Source organism: Penicillium pulvis, assembly GCF_028828015.1.
Source record: "Penicillium pulvis strain IBT 33274 chromosome Unknown contig_23_segment0_segment0, whole genome shotgun sequence".
Taxonomy (NCBI): domain Eukaryota; kingdom Fungi; phylum Ascomycota; class Eurotiomycetes; order Eurotiales; family Aspergillaceae; genus Penicillium; species Penicillium pulvis.
In genome coordinates, this window is record NW_026643075.1 from 4,568,567 (window position 1) to 4,587,829 (window position 19,263).

At 51.3% G+C, this 19,263-nt stretch overlaps 8 protein-coding genes across 8 annotated transcripts; 4 read left to right on the top strand and 4 right to left on the bottom strand.

The window, feature by feature from the left end:
• Positions 1-747: 747 nt before the first annotated feature.
• Positions 748-2,205, top strand: N7503_006001 (MCT family MFS transporter; the record flags this gene model as incomplete). The annotated part of the gene is made up of 2 exons (XM_057065548.1): positions 748-950; positions 1,016-2,205. 2 exons carry the CDS (start codon positions 748-750, stop codon positions 2,142-2,144), a joined length of 1,332 nt encoding a protein of 443 aa, XP_056923291.1. The 3' UTR covers positions 2,145-2,205.
• Positions 2,206-2,569: 364 nt separating this feature from the next.
• On the bottom strand, positions 2,570-3,347 carry N7503_006002 (peptide alpha-N-acetyltransferase complex B subunit NAT3). Its single transcript, XM_057065549.1, has 3 exons — positions 3,147-3,347; positions 2,861-3,092; positions 2,570-2,805 (listed from the first exon to the last, which is right to left on the bottom strand). Exons 1-3 carry the CDS (start codon positions 3,313-3,315, stop codon positions 2,634-2,636), a joined length of 573 nt encoding a protein of 190 aa, XP_056923292.1. The 5' UTR covers positions 3,316-3,347; the 3' UTR covers positions 2,570-2,633.
• Positions 3,348-3,723: 376 nt separating this feature from the next.
• On the top strand, positions 3,724-5,056 carry N7503_006003 (uncharacterized protein; the record flags this gene model as incomplete). The annotated part of the gene is made up of 2 exons (XM_057065550.1): positions 3,724-4,436; positions 4,492-5,056. Exons 1-2 carry the CDS (start codon positions 3,754-3,756, stop codon positions 5,054-5,056), a joined length of 1,248 nt encoding a protein of 415 aa, XP_056923293.1. The 5' UTR covers positions 3,724-3,753.
• A 1,401-nt stretch (positions 5,057-6,457) lies between these two features.
• Positions 6,458-7,507, bottom strand: N7503_006004 (zinc-binding alcohol dehydrogenase family protein; the record flags this gene model as incomplete). The annotated part of the gene is made up of 1 exon (XM_057065551.1): positions 6,458-7,507. One exon carries the CDS (start codon positions 7,505-7,507, stop codon positions 6,458-6,460), a length of 1,050 nt encoding a protein of 349 aa, XP_056923294.1.
• Positions 7,508-8,321: 814 nt separating this feature from the next.
• On the bottom strand, positions 8,322-11,507 carry tif32 (putative eukaryotic translation initiation factor 3 subunit EifCa; the record flags this gene model as incomplete). The annotated part of the gene is made up of 3 exons (XM_057065552.1): positions 8,322-8,405; positions 8,471-11,389; positions 11,466-11,507. The coding sequence occupies 3 exons, from the start codon at positions 11,505-11,507 to the stop codon at positions 8,322-8,324; spliced, it is 3,045 nt and encodes a 1,014-aa protein (XP_056923295.1).
• Positions 11,508-12,376: 869 nt separating this feature from the next.
• On the top strand, positions 12,377-12,799 carry N7503_006006 (guanine nucleotide-binding protein subunit gamma; the record flags this gene model as incomplete). The annotated part of the gene is made up of 3 exons (XM_057065553.1): positions 12,377-12,528; positions 12,607-12,664; positions 12,734-12,799. 3 exons carry the CDS (start codon positions 12,377-12,379, stop codon positions 12,797-12,799), a joined length of 276 nt encoding a protein of 91 aa, XP_056923296.1.
• Positions 12,800-13,760: 961 nt separating this feature from the next.
• Positions 13,761-14,576, top strand: N7503_006007 (Rdx family protein; the record flags this gene model as incomplete). Its single annotated transcript, XM_057065554.1, has 3 exons — positions 13,761-13,925; positions 14,124-14,307; positions 14,407-14,576. The coding sequence occupies 3 exons, from the start codon at positions 13,761-13,763 to the stop codon at positions 14,574-14,576; spliced, it is 519 nt and encodes a 172-aa protein (XP_056923297.1).
• Positions 14,577-15,358: 782 nt separating this feature from the next.
• On the bottom strand, positions 15,359-19,036 carry pdeB (3',5'-cyclic-nucleotide phosphodiesterase PDE2; the record flags this gene model as incomplete). The annotated part of the gene is made up of 2 exons (XM_057065555.1): positions 18,204-19,036; positions 15,359-18,135 (listed from the first exon to the last, which is right to left on the bottom strand). Exons 1-2 carry the CDS (start codon positions 18,385-18,387, stop codon positions 15,359-15,361), a joined length of 2,961 nt encoding a protein of 986 aa, XP_056923298.1. The 5' UTR covers positions 18,388-19,036.
• Between the last annotated feature and the right edge of the window lie 227 nt (positions 19,037-19,263).

A 19,263-nucleotide genomic window follows, 5' to 3' on the forward strand; every position in this document is an offset into this window, starting at 1 on the left:
TTGAAACCGTGGCTCCAAAAGACGAAAAAAGGCGTGAACAACCTTGGAAACATCCATGGACACGATCCAACTGTACATGAATCTAGACAGACCAAAAAAAATAATGACGGTTTCTGCACTAATGCCCGACCTGATGTAAAATGAGTCATGAAATGCATGAGAGCAGAGATTATGTAGCATGGAATTTACGTACATGCATACTTGCGTATAGTTCGCCACGTGAGTTTATCTCCGGGATCAAATTTCCCCCCCCGAAGTCCCACTTTTATGCCCCTAATTAGGGAGTCGGGGAACTTGTTCACTCGCAATCATTCAGGCACCTTAGCGCACAGGTCCATTCCTTGGCCCCTCGCCTGGGTAATCGGCACGGTTCCCAGTGATCTTCATTGGCTGCCCTCTACTCGACATCTTACCGCTACTCAGACGTTCGATACATATGGCTCTCCTCAAGGATGCCAGTGTGTGCCAGTGGGTGCCTGTGGGTGGGTGCCTGTGGGCCCGCCATACCCAAATTGTGACTTAAGATTCGGTCTCTTCCGCCAGAGCTTTTACCAAGGCCCCGCTTGCTCGGCCTTTGGTCGCGGTTTATAATCAAACTGAATTTTTCGCTTTTTTCTTCTGGATGTTGGAGAACTGACCCCAGCCTGTCTGTACTCCACCGTGCCCCGTGTTTTCGGCCATATAGGACTTCCATTCCCACTCGAGAATTTGTCCAGTCTGCCCGCTGCGCGCGCGCGAACGTCAAAGATGGGTTCGACTAATCTAGATGTAGAGCAAAAGGTCTGCGCCGATATTCCTACAGCCGCAGACGAGGAAAACCTGCACGGCTCTGAGACTGAGCCACCGGCTGAGACGCCGGCAGAGAAATCGGTAGATGAGTTCAAATTTGACCAGGGCCTTGTCGCTTGGCTCCAAGTCCTCGGGTCCTTCTTCCTCTTCTTCAATTCATGGTAAGAAATGCGCCTGAAATGCGCGTACAAGAATACTTATGCGCTAACACTATATCTTCGAACAGGGGTGTTATTAACACATGGGGTGCATATCAAACTTATTATGAGTCGAATTTACTTTCCGGAACATCGTCGTCTACCATTGCCTGGATTGGCTCCCTCCAGTCGTTCCTTCTGATGCTTGTCGGAGTCATCACCGGCCCACTGTTCGATGCAGGCTATTTCCGAGTATTGATCGGAGGCGCCAATATCATGCTTCCCTTTGGTCTGATGATGACCAGTCTTGCCACTAAATACTGGCAGTTGATTCTTGCACAGGGTGTTGTCATTGGTATTGCAGCAGGGTGTCTATTTGTGCCCTCCGTGGCCCTCTTACCACAGTATTTCCGAGAAAAGAGAGGCTTCGCCAATGGCTTGGCTGCTAGCGGCAGCAGTATTGGCGGCGTCGTATACCCTATCATGTTCGACCAACTGGAAAAGAAGGTCGGCTTTGCTTGGGCTACCCGAGCCATCGGTTTCCTCACTTTTGGAACCATCTTTATCTCGTTCAGCATCATGCGCGTTCGTATCCCACCCAGAGAGAAGCGCAAGCTGTACCAGCTTTCCGCTTTCAAAGATCTGGGTTACTGCATCTTCTGCGCCGCCATGTTCCTGGGCTTCCTCGGATTCTACAACTTCCTCTTCTATGTCCAGTCTTACGCCATTGACACAGGTATTGTGGACGATAACCTGGGGTTTTATCTGCTGTCCATACTGAACGCGGCCTCGACCTTTGGCCGTATTGGACCGAACTTCATCGCTGACCACACCGGTCCATTAAACATGCTCACCCCGGCGGTGACTATCACTTCAATCCTGGCCTTCGTATGGATCCGCGTCCACACTGTTCCCGGGATCATCATTCTTTCCGTCTTATATGGTTTCTTCTCTGGTGGATTTGTGTCGATGCCGCCGGTTGTCATGGCATACATGACCCCAGATGTGCGTGACCTTGGCACTCGTCTTGGACAAGTCTTTGCCGTGACCTCGATCGGTCTGTTGATCGGTACTCCCATTGGCGGTGCTATTCTTAGTAGCACTGGTAGTTACCTCGGTGTACAGCTCTTTACGGCCTGCTGCCTCATTTCCTCTGCCGTCCTTATGGCGACCCTGAGATTGGTGCGGTCAGGCCCGCACTTGATTGCTAAGACTTGAGTCCATCCACTAGGCCCTGTCTGAGTAATTCCATACTTTGATTTGATATCGAAGAAAGGGACGCGCATGGATTGCGATGCACAGTTTACAAGCGTTCACGCTCCAGTCTAAAGGCACATTGCATGGGATCACTGTTAAAAGTTTCGCATATAGAGGGCGTTTTTATTTGGGCAGAGGTTTTAAACAGCCTCTTCATTCCCAACGCTATACAAGCAGGTTATTAATGTAATAATCAATAGATAATAGAAAAAATGAACGAAATGAATGTAATTCCTCCTTGTCAACCATATATATGAGTGCAACTGTATGTAATGCACCAGATACTCCTTTATCAACAATGCTAAAGACAAAGAATTCCCGGAAGCTTTGTTCCTATTTAATTCATGTCCGGGTATAAGGAAGGGTAAACATAGCTGCGAATATGGGTGCAGATATGGGTGGGGCGTAAATATTGGTGCAGAGAGCATCATACACTTAGTTAGCTCGACACTATGAAACATCTTCGGGGTGAACGCAGAAGTCTTCGCCCTTGTCGCGTACATGCTCCAGCTTTTTGTCGCGACTGCATGGCTTGCGCATATCAAAGGCGTCCTCTCCGGTATCCGACATGCCGGTTGGATCGTCGCTGTAATAGCTGAGCACTCGTCGGAATACCGAATAGCTGTAGGGCAATATATCAGCACGTGACGTACTATTCATCGGGTGTCTATACTTACCCCATGCCTTTGTACATATCTATGGCCACTTTGTTGCCTGCGCGGACATACAGGTCCACGAACCAGGCATTATTGATGTCGGAGCCACTCTCCAGCTGCTCGGTCAACCGGCTTGCATAACCTAGTCGGCGCCAGGCTGGCGCAACGGTCAACACCGTAATGTGGCCATGCCAAGGAGTGTAATGCTCGGACCGTAGCATTGAGTCGGGTTGCTTCTCGAGTTTGCCCATGACTGTGATATTGGATTAGCATCAGACTGTCGATTTCAAAAACATCAATTACTCACTGTACCCAACAACGCCGGCATCGCGATCTTTCACCGCGCTGAACAGCGACGGCCACTTTGTCAGATAGTTGAGATAAAAGCCGAGATCATAGTTCTCGGTCAACGGGTCAAGGTTGGTAAGATTCAAGGAAAGGAGATCGAGCGGGGTCATGCGAGTAATCGCGCTCATCTTGAATCAGCCACCAAACAAGGTATCGAGGGGAAAGAATGTGGGGTTTGGTGATTTCAGTTAAAACGCCTTTTTTCTGCCTAGGCGGTGGCTCCACATGAGCAACATGACCTCGGACTTTTTGGTGTTTCATCTTATTCTACACAACTTGCGGGCTGAGCTGGTTTACATTGGTCCTTGCTTTCTACTTCTCGCGCTGGTCTGCTAATTCACTTTGCATGGGCCATGACGCTATAGACTCTGCATTCCGAGATATCCTTTGGCACTGAAACAACAGCTGCCCCATCACCGCCCCGGGACCCCAATACTGTGTGTTGTTGGTCAACTTCTTTCTTTTGTTTCTCTTATCTTGAAGGACAGGAATTCCTCATCTTTCTCATCCTTCCAAATCTCAACATCTTTCGTTTAATTTGGAGACTCAGAGCTCCTCTCCTTCCGATGCCCCTCCCTCCGTCTCCCCTGAAACTCGTTCACCGCTACCCCTCCAACATGGACGACTCGCCAATCTCACCAGGGGCCCCAGGAGTCAATGTGTTTGCTCCTGAGAGTCCCTTGGAGCCTCAAACCCCCCGACTCTCGGCACCGCCGTCCCCCGTCACACCCCGCCAAAACATGAACGGCATGAATGGGTCCCATCGGGAGTCGGTAGATTACTCTGCTGGCGCAGGTGGCGGTGGTCTGGGGAACCTGGCCGATGAATTAGCAGACGCGTGGGAACAAGAAGAAGATGGTTATGGATATGCTTCCGGGCAAGAGAACACAGCGGGGTCCCAACAAACGGATCAGAGCGACGGCGAGGACGCTTACCTACAGTCTGTTCGCGACATGCGCTCCCAATCACCAACGGACTCCCCAGCCAGAAATAGACTACGAGCCACCCAAATTCGACAACATCGGCGGCAGGAATCCCAATATGATGGCTCGGACTATGGGAATGATTCAGATTTGGAGGAGGCGGCCGATCTATCCCCCGCATTGGAAAGCCAGATGGCGGATATTGAAAGCCTTGCGCGGCGGGGTATCGAAAATAATGGCAGCGAGAACGACCATGTCATTCAAAGGACAGTAGATTCGCTCAAGGATCTAGGTGGACAGAGCGGCATTGAGAACAGTGCCATGAGGTATGTGCTCCTAAATGACAGTGGCTTCAACATCACAGAATCTAATTTTATCTAGGTTGATTACTGCCCATTCCTCTATCACATCTCACCTCACTCATCAAACCCGTATCCTTCAATCCCTCATCCACCCACTTTTATTTTCTCCGTTTCCTCTCCTCTCCGACGACGCCATTGACTCCCTTATGCCCCTGATTGACGAAGGCCTCTTGCCCAATCTCCCCTATCCTTTCCCCGAACAAAACCACCGGGACTCAAGACCGAATACGCCATCACAAACATCCGCCCTCAACCCGCTTGTATCTCTCCAAGCTCTCATTTCTCAAACCGCAGATATTACCCACTCCCTCCGCGGCCTAAGCGACACCCTCTACGAATCGCGCCAGCTGACTTCCACCGCATCTCGTCGATTACGATCCGCACGAGAGCTCGTTTCCGATATTCGGCGGGAGGAAGAAAGCCGAGAGGAGGGTTCACGGTGGATCGAAGTAGGCGAGTGGGATCGCCGACTTCAAGATCGCGAAGCTGGGAAGGAGTGTCGAGACGTCGTTAGTGGCTTTGAAGCTGTTTGCGGCGAATGGCGTGAGAAGCTATTTGGAGCTGCTGAGGTGGCTGCCGCATAATCCTAACATGACATCTTTACTGTTTTGTTTTTAGAATGGCTTTTGGAGTGTACTTCAGACCGCCCTTAGACTGTTATGAAGCTTATCCTTTGGGTTAGCTCTTTTTGCTTGTCAGATATCCACTTGATTCTTTTCTTATGTTTCTCATTTTGTCCGATCCTAGGTGGTTCGTTTATATCCCTGATCCATCTATCAATTGGTCTGCACATAGCCTCAGGACTGTTCGACATCAATCATTGAATTTATTAGGTTGAGTTATCATAACTGAATCTTGAAACAAATATCTTTGGTATTAGGTATAGTTTTATTCTAACTACCTACTGCCCCGGCCCGTCTTATCATGTTCAAATCTGCGAGGGAATATGACTTGAAATATCTAGTTCCAGGCTGTTTTTGGGTAGATTGGGTAGGATGTTCGGAAAGTGATATTCCAATGTTCTAGAACAAGTCCTCCACACAGAAGATTCGTAGATGCGAGTGCCTCATTCCCAGCCAGTCCCCTTTTTTGAAGAAGGTCACTGGTCTTCCAGAGACGCTTTGTAAAACGCTTTCAAACAAGTTCTATCTTCATTTTCCCATACTTTATATCCGCCATTGTTTCAGATTTGAAGTTGATGAATAAGTTTCGAGCTCGATTTGACTTTTCCATGGATCGGACAGAATTCAATGCTTCCATTTGCTTGTTAGGGGCTTGTCCTTAAGATAGGCGACGGTGATTGTTGGCGAGCGTGAGATACCAAGATCACAATGGATTAATATCGCCTTCGAAGAAACATTACACAGCTCATCAGCTGTATGATCAACGGGCAATGAGGATAATGAGCTAAGGGTATCGAATGCCATTTGGCCGACAAAGTCGCAAATCTCATGTGAGCAAGGAGGTCTTGTGTTGCTGAGTCTGCGCACTGGATTCATTTGTGACGGTGCTCTGGGATACCTGCCTCTCTAGTAGCGGTGTCTCACCATACCCATCGGGTATTAGTAAGATAATGGTTTTATTGATACTTGCCTTCAAGCAAGTTCTGTTTGTATGATGCCTCGACATTCCAAGAAAAGGGTAGGGCACAATTTGCCTCATTCGTGCTGTGAACGTCTTCTCCCACTTTTTGCCCCCATCATTTTATGTATGCTTTTTGTTGCGTTTTCACCCATTTTGCTCGCACTGTTCTCCTTTGACACCGAAAATATAGAGTAGTGATAGTTGAGAGATTGTGCGGCTAAGACTGATGCACAGAGGTTCAACCCCGCCTTCCCCTGATATCACAAAGTTTGTTTTATGCTTAAAAGCTCTCAGTTTACGGCCCTAAATCAACTGTCTTCTTAAGACTAGTTATAGTCTTTTGGGTTCAGCGGTATATAGGAAAAGAAAAGTAAGATAGTGCCATGTAAGCTCTTCTAGCTCTATTCCGCAAGAACAACAACCTTCTTTGCAGAAACTCCCTTCTTCAACACATCATAGCCCTCCTGAATACCCTTCAAACCCCTCGTACCCATAATCAGCGGATCCGGCAAAGCATGATATCCTCCATCCTCTAACGCCCTAGGTAAGAACTCCCGCCACAACTCCAGGATAACCTCCTGGTTTCCCCCAAAAAGCATCTTCGCACGCACACCGTCCGGGACCATATTCTCTTGCAATGGCATAGTGGTCACAACAAAAACATCAGACTTGACCAGGCTCGCAATGTCCAGAACAGGACCTAAAGATGCCGCAAATCCAGCTGCTTGGAATATACCCATACAGTTCGAGCGTGCATCCAACTCATGGACAATATGGGACACAACGTCCGGAGCAGTGTAGTCGAAGACCATATCCGCCCCAAGCTTCTTCAAGCCTTCAAAATTCCTCGGCGATGCGGTAGTAAGAACTCCAAGTCCAATCGCAACAGCTAATTGGATAGCATTACTTCCAACCGAAGAACTCCCACCCCAAATCAGCACAGATTTCTTTCCGCTCCCCTTATCCTGATTTATATTTCCAGCAGCAGGTAACCTCCCATAAACAGGGACCCCCAATCCAAAATACTCCTCGCTCACAAGTGCATAAGCAGCAGTTGAGAACCCCAAAGGCAGAACAACACCCTGCTCAAACAACATTGAATCCGGGATCCGGCACACAAAGTCCGATTCCACGACGACGTATTCTTGGAACCCGCCCATAAATGGACCCTTTGTTGCACCCTGCGCAAGTCCAATGACGCGGTCGTTCACTGCGAATCTGGTTGCGTTGCCTTGTGCTACAATCGTGCCGGCGATATCTTCGCCTAGGATGACGGGGTAGCTGACGAAGGCCATTTCGGTGTCTTGGAGGATATGATCTGCCGGGTTTATGGCCCATGCGTGTACTTTTATTAGCAGTTGGGTCGGGGTGAGGGCTTCTTGGTAAGGGGTCCTTTTGATTTCGAGGGGGGTATGGCATTTTAGTTGCCAAGCTGCGTGGTTTGAGGGCATTTTTAAGATCGGTGATTTTTTAAGTGAATTAAAAGAGATTCTTAGGGCATTTGGGTTGGCTTATTGGAATTGAGTCGCTTGGGAGGAAAGTAAAGATGATTTTATAGGGTGAGATGGGATTAGGCTGCGGATAATGTAGGTACTTCGGAATGCTTCACCTCCGTAGTGGTTATGACTATGCTAAATACTGCTTATCCATTGTCTGCATTATTTGCTTTCCAAGGTTTATGGTGGCTAATGCTGTGTATCTTTCTGGTCCGGTTGTAACGCTCGATTTGTGAAGGGCTGCATTAAAGGCCTGTTTGAAGAAGACTAGCCCTAACTTCGTTAAATCCGCTAAATCCGAAACCTTGGAACACCTGGACGTAATCGCCGCTACAAACTCCGCCAGCATGAAGCATTCATATCTAAGAGGAACTTATTGACATGTGCCAGGCATACATGTATGAGATAAGGTAGAGTATATACGTAGTAAGCCAAAGTCTAGAGAAGATTTCAATCCTATTCACTGGATCCCGACAAATTCGGGACCAAAAGCATGGAGCAGAGCATGATATTGGCATCACGGATGACAAGATGATCCGAAGGGATAAAGGAAATTAAACTGGGGAACGCGGAAAAACAATGGAGAAGACCAGGGGCCCGAACAGAGCCACGAATGGCCGATGATACAGGGTCATTGCGAGAAGGGGGTTCGTGAAAAAACATGCGCCGGATATAGGAATGAGAAAAAACATCCGATGCCACTTTTTGATGCCCTCCCTAAAGTTGTAGGTGAAAAGAAGAAAGTAAAGTCATCCACCCGTGAAGCCGCTTATTGCTGCTGCTTCCACTTAGGCACCCAACGGCCACCGCTGGGCTTGGCCTCCTCAGGCTTGGCAGCCGGGGGAGCAGAGCCCTGAGCAGAGGGCTCACGAGCGTGACGGGGCGTCCAGCGCTCAGAGGGGGAATCACGAGGCTCACGGGGGGGGAGGGGCGGATCCAGAGCCAGCGGGGGCTCCGGCACGGAGGTGAGGGGGGGACATATCCACCCTTGCGGGCGGGGGGCTCCTCCCGGGAGGGGGCAGGAGCGGGGGCAGGAGCGGGGGCATCTGCAGAGTCTCCACGGGCAGCCAAGCGGTCTCTCCAGCCAGATCCAGCACTGGGACGAGCAATGTTGAGACGGGGGGCAGTGCGCTCAGCCGATTCGTAGGAAGAACCACCACCAGTCCGGCGGGCAGCCAAGCGGGCCTCGGCCTCTTCCTCGCGCTGCTTTTGGCGAGCAGCAATCTCGTCGAGCTTGGCACGCTCCTCCTCGCGACGAACCTTCTCCTCGGCAAGGACACGACGGCGCTCCTCGTCGCGGGCAGCGCGCTCCTCCTCCTCGCGCTGAGCACGCTCTTCCTCCTCCTTGCGGCGGGCCTCCTCCTCCTCGCGCTCCTGCTTCTCGCGACGGCGGCGGTCCTGGACCTCCTTGATACGCTGCTTCTTCTTGGCCTCGAACTCGCGCTCGGCGGCCTTGCGGCGCTTCTCGAACTCCTCGTGGCGCTTCTCCGAAACCTCCTTGCGGAAGTTGCTGAAAGCGGGCACCAGGCGACCCAGACGGTGCTTGAGGGCAACAGCCTCGGCGTGCTTCTGCTTGGCCTCCTTGAGGGTCTCGGCCTTCTGGGCCTCGTAAAGCTCCAAGTCGAGCTTCTTCTGGGCCTCATAGTCGGCAGGAATGTGCTTCAACTCTTCGCGACGGAAGGCACGCTCCAAGTGGTCGATACGCTTGGCGGTAGTGCGAACGCGGTCGTTCAGCTCGTTCTTCTCCTTCTCCAGCTGAGCGAGCTTGATGGCACGCAGACGGTTTCCATCCAGCTCATCAATGTCGAATTCGCTGATATCGATACCCTTAACACCGGTCTTGAGCTCCTCGAGCTGCTTCTTCAGCTCCTCCTGGCGGATGCGGTCCTGCTCATCCTTGATGCGCTTGCGCTCACGCTCAAGCTGCTCATCGGCCAAACGCTTCTTCTCAGCATCCTGCAGCTGCTGAGTGCGAATACGCTTGCGAGTCTCCTCCTCACGCTGCTTGCGGTTAAGGGCGTCGGTGGCGGCCTCCTTCTTCTTGTCGATGATAACACGACGAGCCAGTGTCTCCTCGTGCTCCTTAGCGGTGCCAGCCAAGGCGCGGGCCTGGGCGGTCTGCTTGGCCTGCAGACGAGCCTCGTTGTAGGAGGGGTCAACATACATGCAAGTAGTGTGCAAGGTCTTAGCCAGGCGAGAAAGCTGGAAGCGGGCAATCTCGGCGGGGGTGTGCTGGAGACGTTGAATGGAGCTAACGTCGGATTCGGCAGAGCCGGCACCACTGCCAGCGTGCATGGCCTTGGAAGAAGAGAACACGTCGGAGTCGAAGGTGAGGACACCAGAGATGTGGTCCACGCGGATGGCAAGGTCACCCTTCTTGCAACCGTTCATGATGAACTTCTCGATCATGGCGGGAGTGATCTGGAAGGGGTCGGGGAACTGGGCGAGCTCGTAGACGAACTTGAGCTCAACGGACTCGTAGACCTGGGACAGCTGCTGGAACAAGCGGGTAAGAATGACCTGCTGGAGAGGCACAACGTACTTCTCCATCTCAGGGTCGGCACCAATCTGCTTCAGGATAGGGGTGATCTTCTTGCAGATGGAGAGCGGGTGGAAGTCGACCTCGAGGATGTTGTAGAGCTCACGGATCTCGGGACGGACACGCTTGAGGAGACCCTTGTTCAGGGCATCACGGAACAGAACGGAACGAGTGGGAGGCTGAGCCATACCAAGCAAGTTGGTGAGGCGAGTGTTCTTGTTCTTGCGAGCCTCATCCACATCGACCAGGGCACCGCGGGAACGGGTAGTGCTGATGACAGGGATGGAAAGAGCAGAAAGGAGCACGAAAGAAGCGGCCTTGGTGACCTCGGGCTCGGTGACGGAGGGGTTCTCCTTCTTGGTGCTCTGGCCGGTAGCCAGAGCCACGGTCGAGAGACGGAGCAAGTTGTAGTAACGGTTCCAGGCGGCAGCGTGGAAGAGGTAGTTCTCGCTGACAAGGAAGATGCGAGCCAACTTCTCGTAGTAGTTAGCCATCATGACATTCTTGGCCGGGCGCTTGCTGAGGTTGAGCAGGGTGTGAATATCCTCAATGCTGCGGAAGGCCTCCTGCCACAGCTCCAGCTCGACGGCAACGTTCAGCTGCTGGAAGCGGGTATCCAAGTGACGCTGCAGAGTGTCGGCATCGCTGAGGTTGATGGCGTGCATCTGGGAGGAGTACTTGGCGGCGTTCTGGACGTGGTTGCGCAGAAGCTCACACAGACGGCGGAACTCGGTCTTGCGGGCGTACTTCAGGCAGAACTGGAAGGCCTGCAGAGCGGTCGACTGGTACATAATCTCGAGACGGGCGTTGTTCTTCAAGATCTCGAGGACGGTACGGTAGGTCTCCCACAGGAACTTGAGCCAGGGAGTAACGACGGCGCGGTCGGTGCGGTCCCGGGACTGCTCGCCGGAGACGGTGGCCAGCAGAATGGTCTCGGGGGTCTCGATAGCCTCCAGATCGTCGACATTGGAGGAGGGAGCGGCGGACTCGAGGGAGGACTGGATCTCGTCGGCCTTGGCCTGGGCCTCGGTGACCTTCTGCTCAGCGAGCTCGATGAAGCGCTTCAGGACAACCTCGATGGTGCCAACGTTGGTGTTCTGGGCGATGTTCTTGTACTGGTACAGGCCATCCTTGGCCGCCTTTCCCTTGCGCAAGTCGACAGACAGCTCGACGAAGAGGAGCATAACCGGTTCGAGGGAAGCAATGGGGCTGCTGCGGGTACGCTTGGAGGTGACATGTTCGTGCAGGACGGTCAAGGCAGCGGGAGCCTGACCGACGGCGATGAGTTCCTGGGCCCTCTGTTCAAGTTAAGAGAAAAGGTAAGTATCAAATTGAAAACCTTAATATCTTATCGGGTCGATCATGATCACCAACCTTGAGGACATTCTCAGGCTTGATATGCGGTGGTGGCGGCATGATGGATAATCCACCCCTTTGAGGGTTTTCCGGGTTTTTAGGTGTTTTTTTGGCGAAATGGAAATGGTGAAAATCGTCCGGCGTCTCACACACGGGCAGGGGTTCAAGAACCGAGTTAAAAAGCTGCCACGCGAAGTCCCGATAGACCTAGAGGGGAAGAAGGGCCTGTTGTGCGTAAACCGAAAATTCGCGGGTGACTGTTCCCACTTAGGACTAAGCGATGGGGCAATCACGTGAATCCCAATCACTGGGGCATGGACACCTCGACACCTGAAGTCCCTGTAAGTTCAATAGCTACAATCCCCAAAAATAGAGCTTATGTATTGTCATTTCGAGGCTTGAAATCTTCAAAATCCAGATATCCATGATCAATTGGTTTCACCAGATCTCTTGAACTTTTATTAAAAGTCCCTAAAATACACTCCATGCCGGGGCCGTCTTACGCCCATTGCCATTAGGACTCCCAGCTGGATGGGTCAGATTTAGATCCGGAAGTATCGGTACATCTGAAACTATTGAGGAGACCCGTTAAATAGTGCGAGTGCAAAGTACCTGTACTGCAACCGATGAATAAGCCACCCACGGACCGCCCCAGTAACAAATCCAAGGTGAAAATAACGGGGAAAATCCCTCTAACAATCCAACGACCCTTCGTTCCTTTGGTCCTATACTCATTCTCTCTTTTCCTTTCCTTTTTCTTTGTTACGCGAAAGCGCTTAAATACGAAATCACCAACTGGACCTTGTGTGGACACTTGGCCCCCCCCCCGTACCCAGGTTACCGGTTTCTAAGTTCAAACCCCCTCTGACCCGAAAAACCCCCCTTTCTCTCTCTCCTTCGCGAACCTCGTCTCCCATACCCACGCCAAAATGCCCGCCTACGAACTGCGATCTGGGGGTGATGTCAAGAACAAGAAGCAGAGTGTTGCCGACTTGAAGTACCGTCGATTGACTGAGCTGAATGCTCGTCTGAAGGAGGACCTGGACCGTCCACGGGTCAAGGTCTCCGAGGCGGCGCTCTCGTGAGTGATGCCCCTTTTGTCGCATCACAGCCACCAAAAACAATTCCCCCCTAACGCTAAATTCTTTGTGTCTTCTAGCCTGATCTCTTACTGCAACAATACTCGCGACTTCATGGTGCCCTCCGTATGGGGTCAGGTATGCGACCGTGCTTTTTCTTCCCCGGGCGCACACGCGCAAATGGCTGACCTTCTACTCTTTCTCTAGGTCGACAAGCGCGAAGATCCTTACGCTCCTCAGCAGCAAGGAAACGGCTGCTGCACTGTTATGTAATGGTCTAATGACGATATCCTCGCATCGCCACGACACGATTTCTCTGTTTTTTTGTCCCTTTTTCACCCCAACCTCTTAATCCCCGGATCTACCGCCCCCTGATGATCGACTTCCCCCAACTCAACACACCCTTTGGATACACCCAAAGCCGCGATCGCTCACTCACCGGGTGTGGATCAGCGACCCGTGGCCTTCCCTGAAGAAATCGTCTGCTGGCCTTGCACGACCACTTCGATTACACCGATTTTCTACGGGCACATCACCAAGGTTGCTTCTTGGTTAAACTTCAATTCCGGCCGCAGTGACGCGTGACGATGCGCACTGTATAGCCCTGTCTCTTTTACTTCTCTTCTTCTGGACCTTTTTCACCATCTACTCTACTTCTACTTTTCGTCTCTTCTACCGCACCATTCCCCCTTTGTTGCCTCTGTTTTGAAGCCAATTTCCTATGTTCCTGGGTTCCTCAAAATCATTTTCGTCTGAAAAGACAATAGCCGGTTGCCATTCGTGTATCATAGATTCGATTTGCATCCAACGACCAATACAATACCGTTCTAATTACCACCGTATGCCCAGTACAGGCACAAGTCCAAAAATTCGAAATTCAAGTAACATACCTTAAATACAGTTTCCAACACATTCTGGACCCCAAATCCATTTCAGCCTCATGTAATCATGTAAGTAGACTATCGTGCATAGCATCAACTCTACAACCCTGTTACTGTCAGGACCCGAGATGCAGTGCAGAGCCGAATCAGGCAATCCCGCTGACATCATCCCACCACCGAATTCATCGCTTGGTATCATCAACTATACCAGTCTTCAAGCAGCGAACCCGAATAAATTCGACTCAAGACTGTTCAAGAGTCCATAATTTCATCCGGACTTTTATACCGCCGCTCCACTCTTCCTCTTCCTCTTATCAATCACACCCTTCTTGAGTCGTCAACTCTGAACCACCATGACTGAACCAACGGCCACAGTCGATAACTCAGCAGCTACAGGAGCTGCTAAGCAGACGAAGCCTGCTGCGGAGGCTGGACTAACAACCCTGGAACGAGTGCATCTTCCTCGTATCTCTATCAAATTCTGTACGCAGTGTCGGTGGATGTTGCGGGCTGCTTATGTATGTACTTACATTCCATCTTCGTTTTCTTCCCTTGCTCTCTTCAAGGTTGATCTTGCTGTATCATTCGAAATCAGGTCTATTTGACTCTGCCGTGTCAGAGCTTGTGTTTCAGCTATATTTTGATGTGTGGCTGGAGATATACGCCTGATATACCTTGAATGATGAACAAACATAGAGAGGCTAACGATGTTATAGTTCGCCCAAGAACTTCTCTCAACTTTTGGTACCGACCTCGGCGAAGTAGCACTTGTTCCTATGACAGGTGGAGTCTTTACAGTGACGATCTGGCATGCTGAAAAAGCGACAGTAGCAGATGGAGGGGAGGTCAAGACGCAAGAACTTATTCTGTGGGATCGGAAGAGGGATGGGGGATTCCCGGGTATGTTCTGCTTACTACCATGCATGCTTATTCTACCCAAGCATATAACATCTGTTTCTAAGCTTCGATGGTTTTGTGCTAATGAATTTTGTTCTGCAGAGGTCAAGGCTCTTAAGTCTCTTGTGAGGAATGTTATTGCCCCCGACAGAGATCTCGGGCACACAGATCGGGCTTTGAAGCAGCAGGCAGAGAAGAAGGAAGGAGAGAAGGAGAAGAATGAAGAGCAGGATGCCGGGGAGAAGAAAGAGAAATGTGAGGACTGCGTGTGACACCTGGGCTGGTCGAATGATCAAGTAGCCTTGAGTCCTCTGAATTGAGCATATATTGTACTTTGTAAAATGGTTCGTCTACAAGCAATCATGAATGAAGGTAGATATTCAGTACAATATAGACATATATTGGGAAAGGATAGAAAGAATACAGGTTACTATCTCAGATCCCATAAGCGTAGAAGGGCCTCAGAACAATCAACGCCACCAGCCCCGGATCCAAGTTCTAAAATGACCACCCAAAAGCCAATTGTAGCCTCCAAACAAAGAAAACCCAAAACGTCGAGCGTGTCCATGATCATCACATAGAGAAGCGGGTTGCAGGGACCCGATGCAAAGTACAAAGTACCAAGAAGTAGAAGGAGAAGCGAAAGCAAAGAGAACGGAAGAGAAAACAAGCCGCCAGCGCCGGATCCATATTTTGGACGGTCGTCCACTTTCATTTGAAAAGAAAATGTGCGGTATAAACATCCACTGGGCTTGTCTGTGACTGTGCATATCAGACAAGCCCATCGAATTCAGCATCTTGTGTCGGAGCCGGAGCCCAACATGGTCGTGCCAACAATTCCATCATTGATATCATTTGGATCGTAGGAGATAGGAGGGAAAGGAAGACCAGAGGAGTCCAATATATGCGTTTGGATATACCACCACAGCATATAACGAAGGATTCTAGGGTCGAGTCGTGAAAATCAGCGCTCATTACAAAAATGCACTGTTCATGAGACCATGATTGCATAATACAGCTGGTAAACAACCAGAAGGAACGAAGGAAGCAGGGATCAGCTCTCGCCGTGGACCTCCTGTTGATGGTGATTGCGACGCTTCCAGAAAGCAAGACGTAGTCGACTGCGTTTCTTCGGAAGCCGGCGTATTCCATGCCCATTCTGGTCACCACCGTTCCCTTGAGGATGCTCGTTCTTGGTACTCTCGCCGGCCGATGTAGACCGGGGATGGCTTGTATTACCATTAAGAGCACCGTTGTAGTCCTTGCCATCCTCTGATCGGGCGATGCCAGAGCTATGGTCGGGACTGTAACTGCTGCTTTCATGATCTCCCGAGTGCGAAGCATAAGAGGTGCTCGGCCTGGTGCTGCTATCATCTGGACCACCAGCATCGCTCTGAGGAGAACTATCATCAGATATACGATGTTTGCTCTCATCGCCGCTGTCCACTGCCAAAAAGCTGGTAGCGTTGGTCGCGGGAGAAATAGGAGTCATATTGTTGCTGTAAGCGCTGATGCTTTGGGTACGCGTACAGCTGTTGCGGTTGGAGCTAGATGGCCCAGAAGTGCGAACGGAAGAGCTGTGGTGTGCGTGGTGTTGGGAACCCTGCGGGCCTTGACGGGAGCTGCTCGGTCGCTCGGCAGCAGAATCAGCAGCATTGTCACGCTCGGTGGGCAACGAGACACTGCCGTGATTAGACGCCGTATTGGCATAATACACGGCAGCCAAAACGGCCGGGTCTGCTGGAGCGGCACTCGATTCTGCAAGCGAAGTCCGAGCCGAGTGAGCCCCCGGGGCAGGACGAGAAAAGTATGAGAGATCTGGCATGGCACTAGAGGACTTTCGCGACGACATATCAGGGCCGATCGGAGTTCCAGTAATCTCAATCTGCGGACCTGGGGTGTCTGGGGATACAACTGGCTCAATGTTGTTCTCGTTGTAGGCTCCATCTTGGATTACCGTCTCTTCTGATGAGCCCGACGGGGGATCGCTGGGCATATCTTCTGATTCCGCCAACGCTCTCACAGTATCGTTAGAGGTGGTTGGTCGGACAGGGCTCGTAGAGCGAGGAGAGACCGCCTCAGAGACGGGACCCTCCACCGACAGACCCCGCCGCCGCAACTCATCGTTGGCATGTTGCTGCCACTGGCTTTGGTTGTCGCGGATATAATCAGCAGTGAATTGCAGCTGCGGCATAAGATCGGAGACACCCTCGAAAAGCGGAAGAGCAAAGATAGACATGAAACCAATCTGACCGGTTGCAAGCTTATAAATGTTGCCCAACTCCGGCGGCCCACCAAACAGCGCAGTCTCCATGCCTACTTCCTTCTCCATCTCGCCTTGATTGGCGAATTCCTCCTGCAGAATCTGAGTCCATTTCTCGGCGACACCCCACGGTCGAGCGACGTTACTGATGTCAGCGCATTTGATCAATAGGCCACAAACAAGTGTTTTATACATCTCGACGTCCTGGGGCTTCCAGAGATCAACAGTCTTGTCGCTTTCGGAATATTTTTCCTGCAAAGAACCCATCCGCTCCATGAACTTTTGGTGCACGCCCATATCCGTCGCCAGAATAGAGCTGATCAGCAGCTTTCGAAGTTGCTTGTCCTTGAAAGCAGCAGGCCAGTGACGGCGAAGGATCTGGGAAAAGGCTGCACAGTGGAATGCTTCGAGAACGGAGTTGTCGTTGTATAATTGTGCCAAGGGGGCGTTGAGTTTGACAAGGAAAAAGTTGTTGACGCCGGGGTGGCCAACGTCATGTCCAATAGCGGATATAAGTAAAGTAAGAGAATCAAAAGGAGAGAGTAGAGTGGCAATAGGAGATTTCTCTTCAACAGACAGGCCAAAAGGCCCGTAGGGAGGCAAAGCCCCGATTCGAAGCAAGAAAGTAAAGACCGACTGCAGCACATCAATGGCGTGCCGGAAGTTGTGATAAAGGACAAAGGAATTGTAGGCCGCACGGCATGCAAGTAGGAATGTCTGGAGTTCACCTGATGTCAAGTACCACTGTTCCAGCCCGGGAAGATTAAAGGCATGTTGAAGCATTTGGCACGCCGCATAGACCAATTCATCCTCGGAGAATTCATGGGCGGAGAAGTTCCACTGGGCTACCTGCTCTTTGATGAAGGCTTCCCGTCCCGGTTTGATATCGAGATCCCGTTCCTGGAATTCATCGACAATCTCCTCGGGATTGCAGATTCCCTTCATCAGCTTTGCCACCATTGCCTCCCGTAGGTATGAATATGGTTCTTCATCATGCACACCCACCCAAGACAACTTGCGTAGCTTCTTTCTGGCCAAAAACCGCGACATATCTTTCTGCGCCGAGCGACGGGTGCGATACGCATGCACTACCAATCCTTGAATGCGGGACCGATCGAGCGGGGTGGTCAGGACGTCGATAGCGCCGGCGTCGAGGCATCGAGCGATCTGCTTGTGTTCCAATGTCACCGGATTCCGAGGTTGCGGGTCGCTCGTCGAATCCGCAGGGGCGTCCGGCTCTGCGCTCGAATCCCGCAGGATGGCGACTGGAATGACCAGGTTGGGGCCGTCCTGGACTTGGATATCGTTCGAAACACCGGAGAGCAGCCCAAGGCCGGCGGCTTCGTCATTGTGGGAGGAGAATGTGAAAGTGCGTTGAATAGAGCCTGGCGAAGGCGGCCCATTATCCATCCATGAGGCCCGACTGGCCTTTCGACGGGCGACATTTAATTCGTCGCCACCAAAGTCGATACCAAAAAAGGCAAATATTGGGGTGCAATCGCTGCCTGAACGGTCGCTGAGTTCAGCCAATTTTGTCGCAAAGGAAGCTCCGCTCTGGCAAAGGTAGACTTAAAGCATGTTAGCCGATTTTCACCCAAGCGACGCGACACGAATTCGAGGGTGGCGGGGGACATACTCTTCTTGCAGACGTCTAGTAATTGTTCTACATCGGCCTGTAGCGCCTCAGGCTCTTCGGGCACGGTAAAGGATGACGCTTCGGAGATGGTCGACGTTGCGATGGAATTCCGGCGCACCCATCGCTCCGACCGAACCCGGTCGTCGATATAGACGCCCGAGCATTCCACACGGTCCACCATCATATTACAGAGAGTTGGTAATGCCACCGGCGTCACAAGAAAGCAACCAGGAAATCAGAGAAAAGGAAAGTGAAGAAACCCGACCTAGTCTGGTTTGCATATGGCTCACCGGACGGGGGAAGAGCACGAGTAAGAAAGGCTGAAGATTGGATGGGATCAAAGAAAATGGACAGGTAATAAAATCGGTGTGAGGAGATCACGGGTCAGGATTGTCGAGTCTCAGGGACGTAGTGTAGGAAGGGGGTGGAGGGGTGGACGAGAAGGGAAAAGAACGAGCGGCGAGAGAGTCGAGGAATTCGATACAGTCGTATGGGTAGAAGGAGCGACCCAAGAAAAGAAGAACCCCCTCCGATTGACAGAAAGAACGACTAGAAGACGACTAGAAGGGCTCTAGAAAGCGAACAATGCAGTTGTGTCCTGCAGCAATCCCGAGTCGCGTTGGCGGACTGCACGTTCCGAGACAACCCCCAACGTCAGATTGCGCGTGTCGTTCAGGGCCGGGGGTGTACGGCGAAGGGAAAATGGACGCCACAGATGACGGCACGTGAGTGGTGAAAGGAGATGAAGTGTATAAGGGGGTAAAGAGGGGAGATTAGGACGACATGATGCCAAGTGGATCAGGAAAGGGAAAGGGAAAAATGGGGAAGAGGGCTTCTTTCCTTCCAGAAGAAACCGGGTCTGAGAGAGCGACCACACAGAAGAGGGGGCGGCACGGGATGATCCTGGTGCAACCTTTGACTTTTTCACGTTATAATCCCTGTGTATATCTTCTATCTTCGTCCTCTATATCATTACGCTATATCTCTATTTTTCATTTTCATTCTCGCCTGTAATTTCCTTTTTTTTTTTTTTTTTTCCCTTTTTTTCGGGCAGAGAATC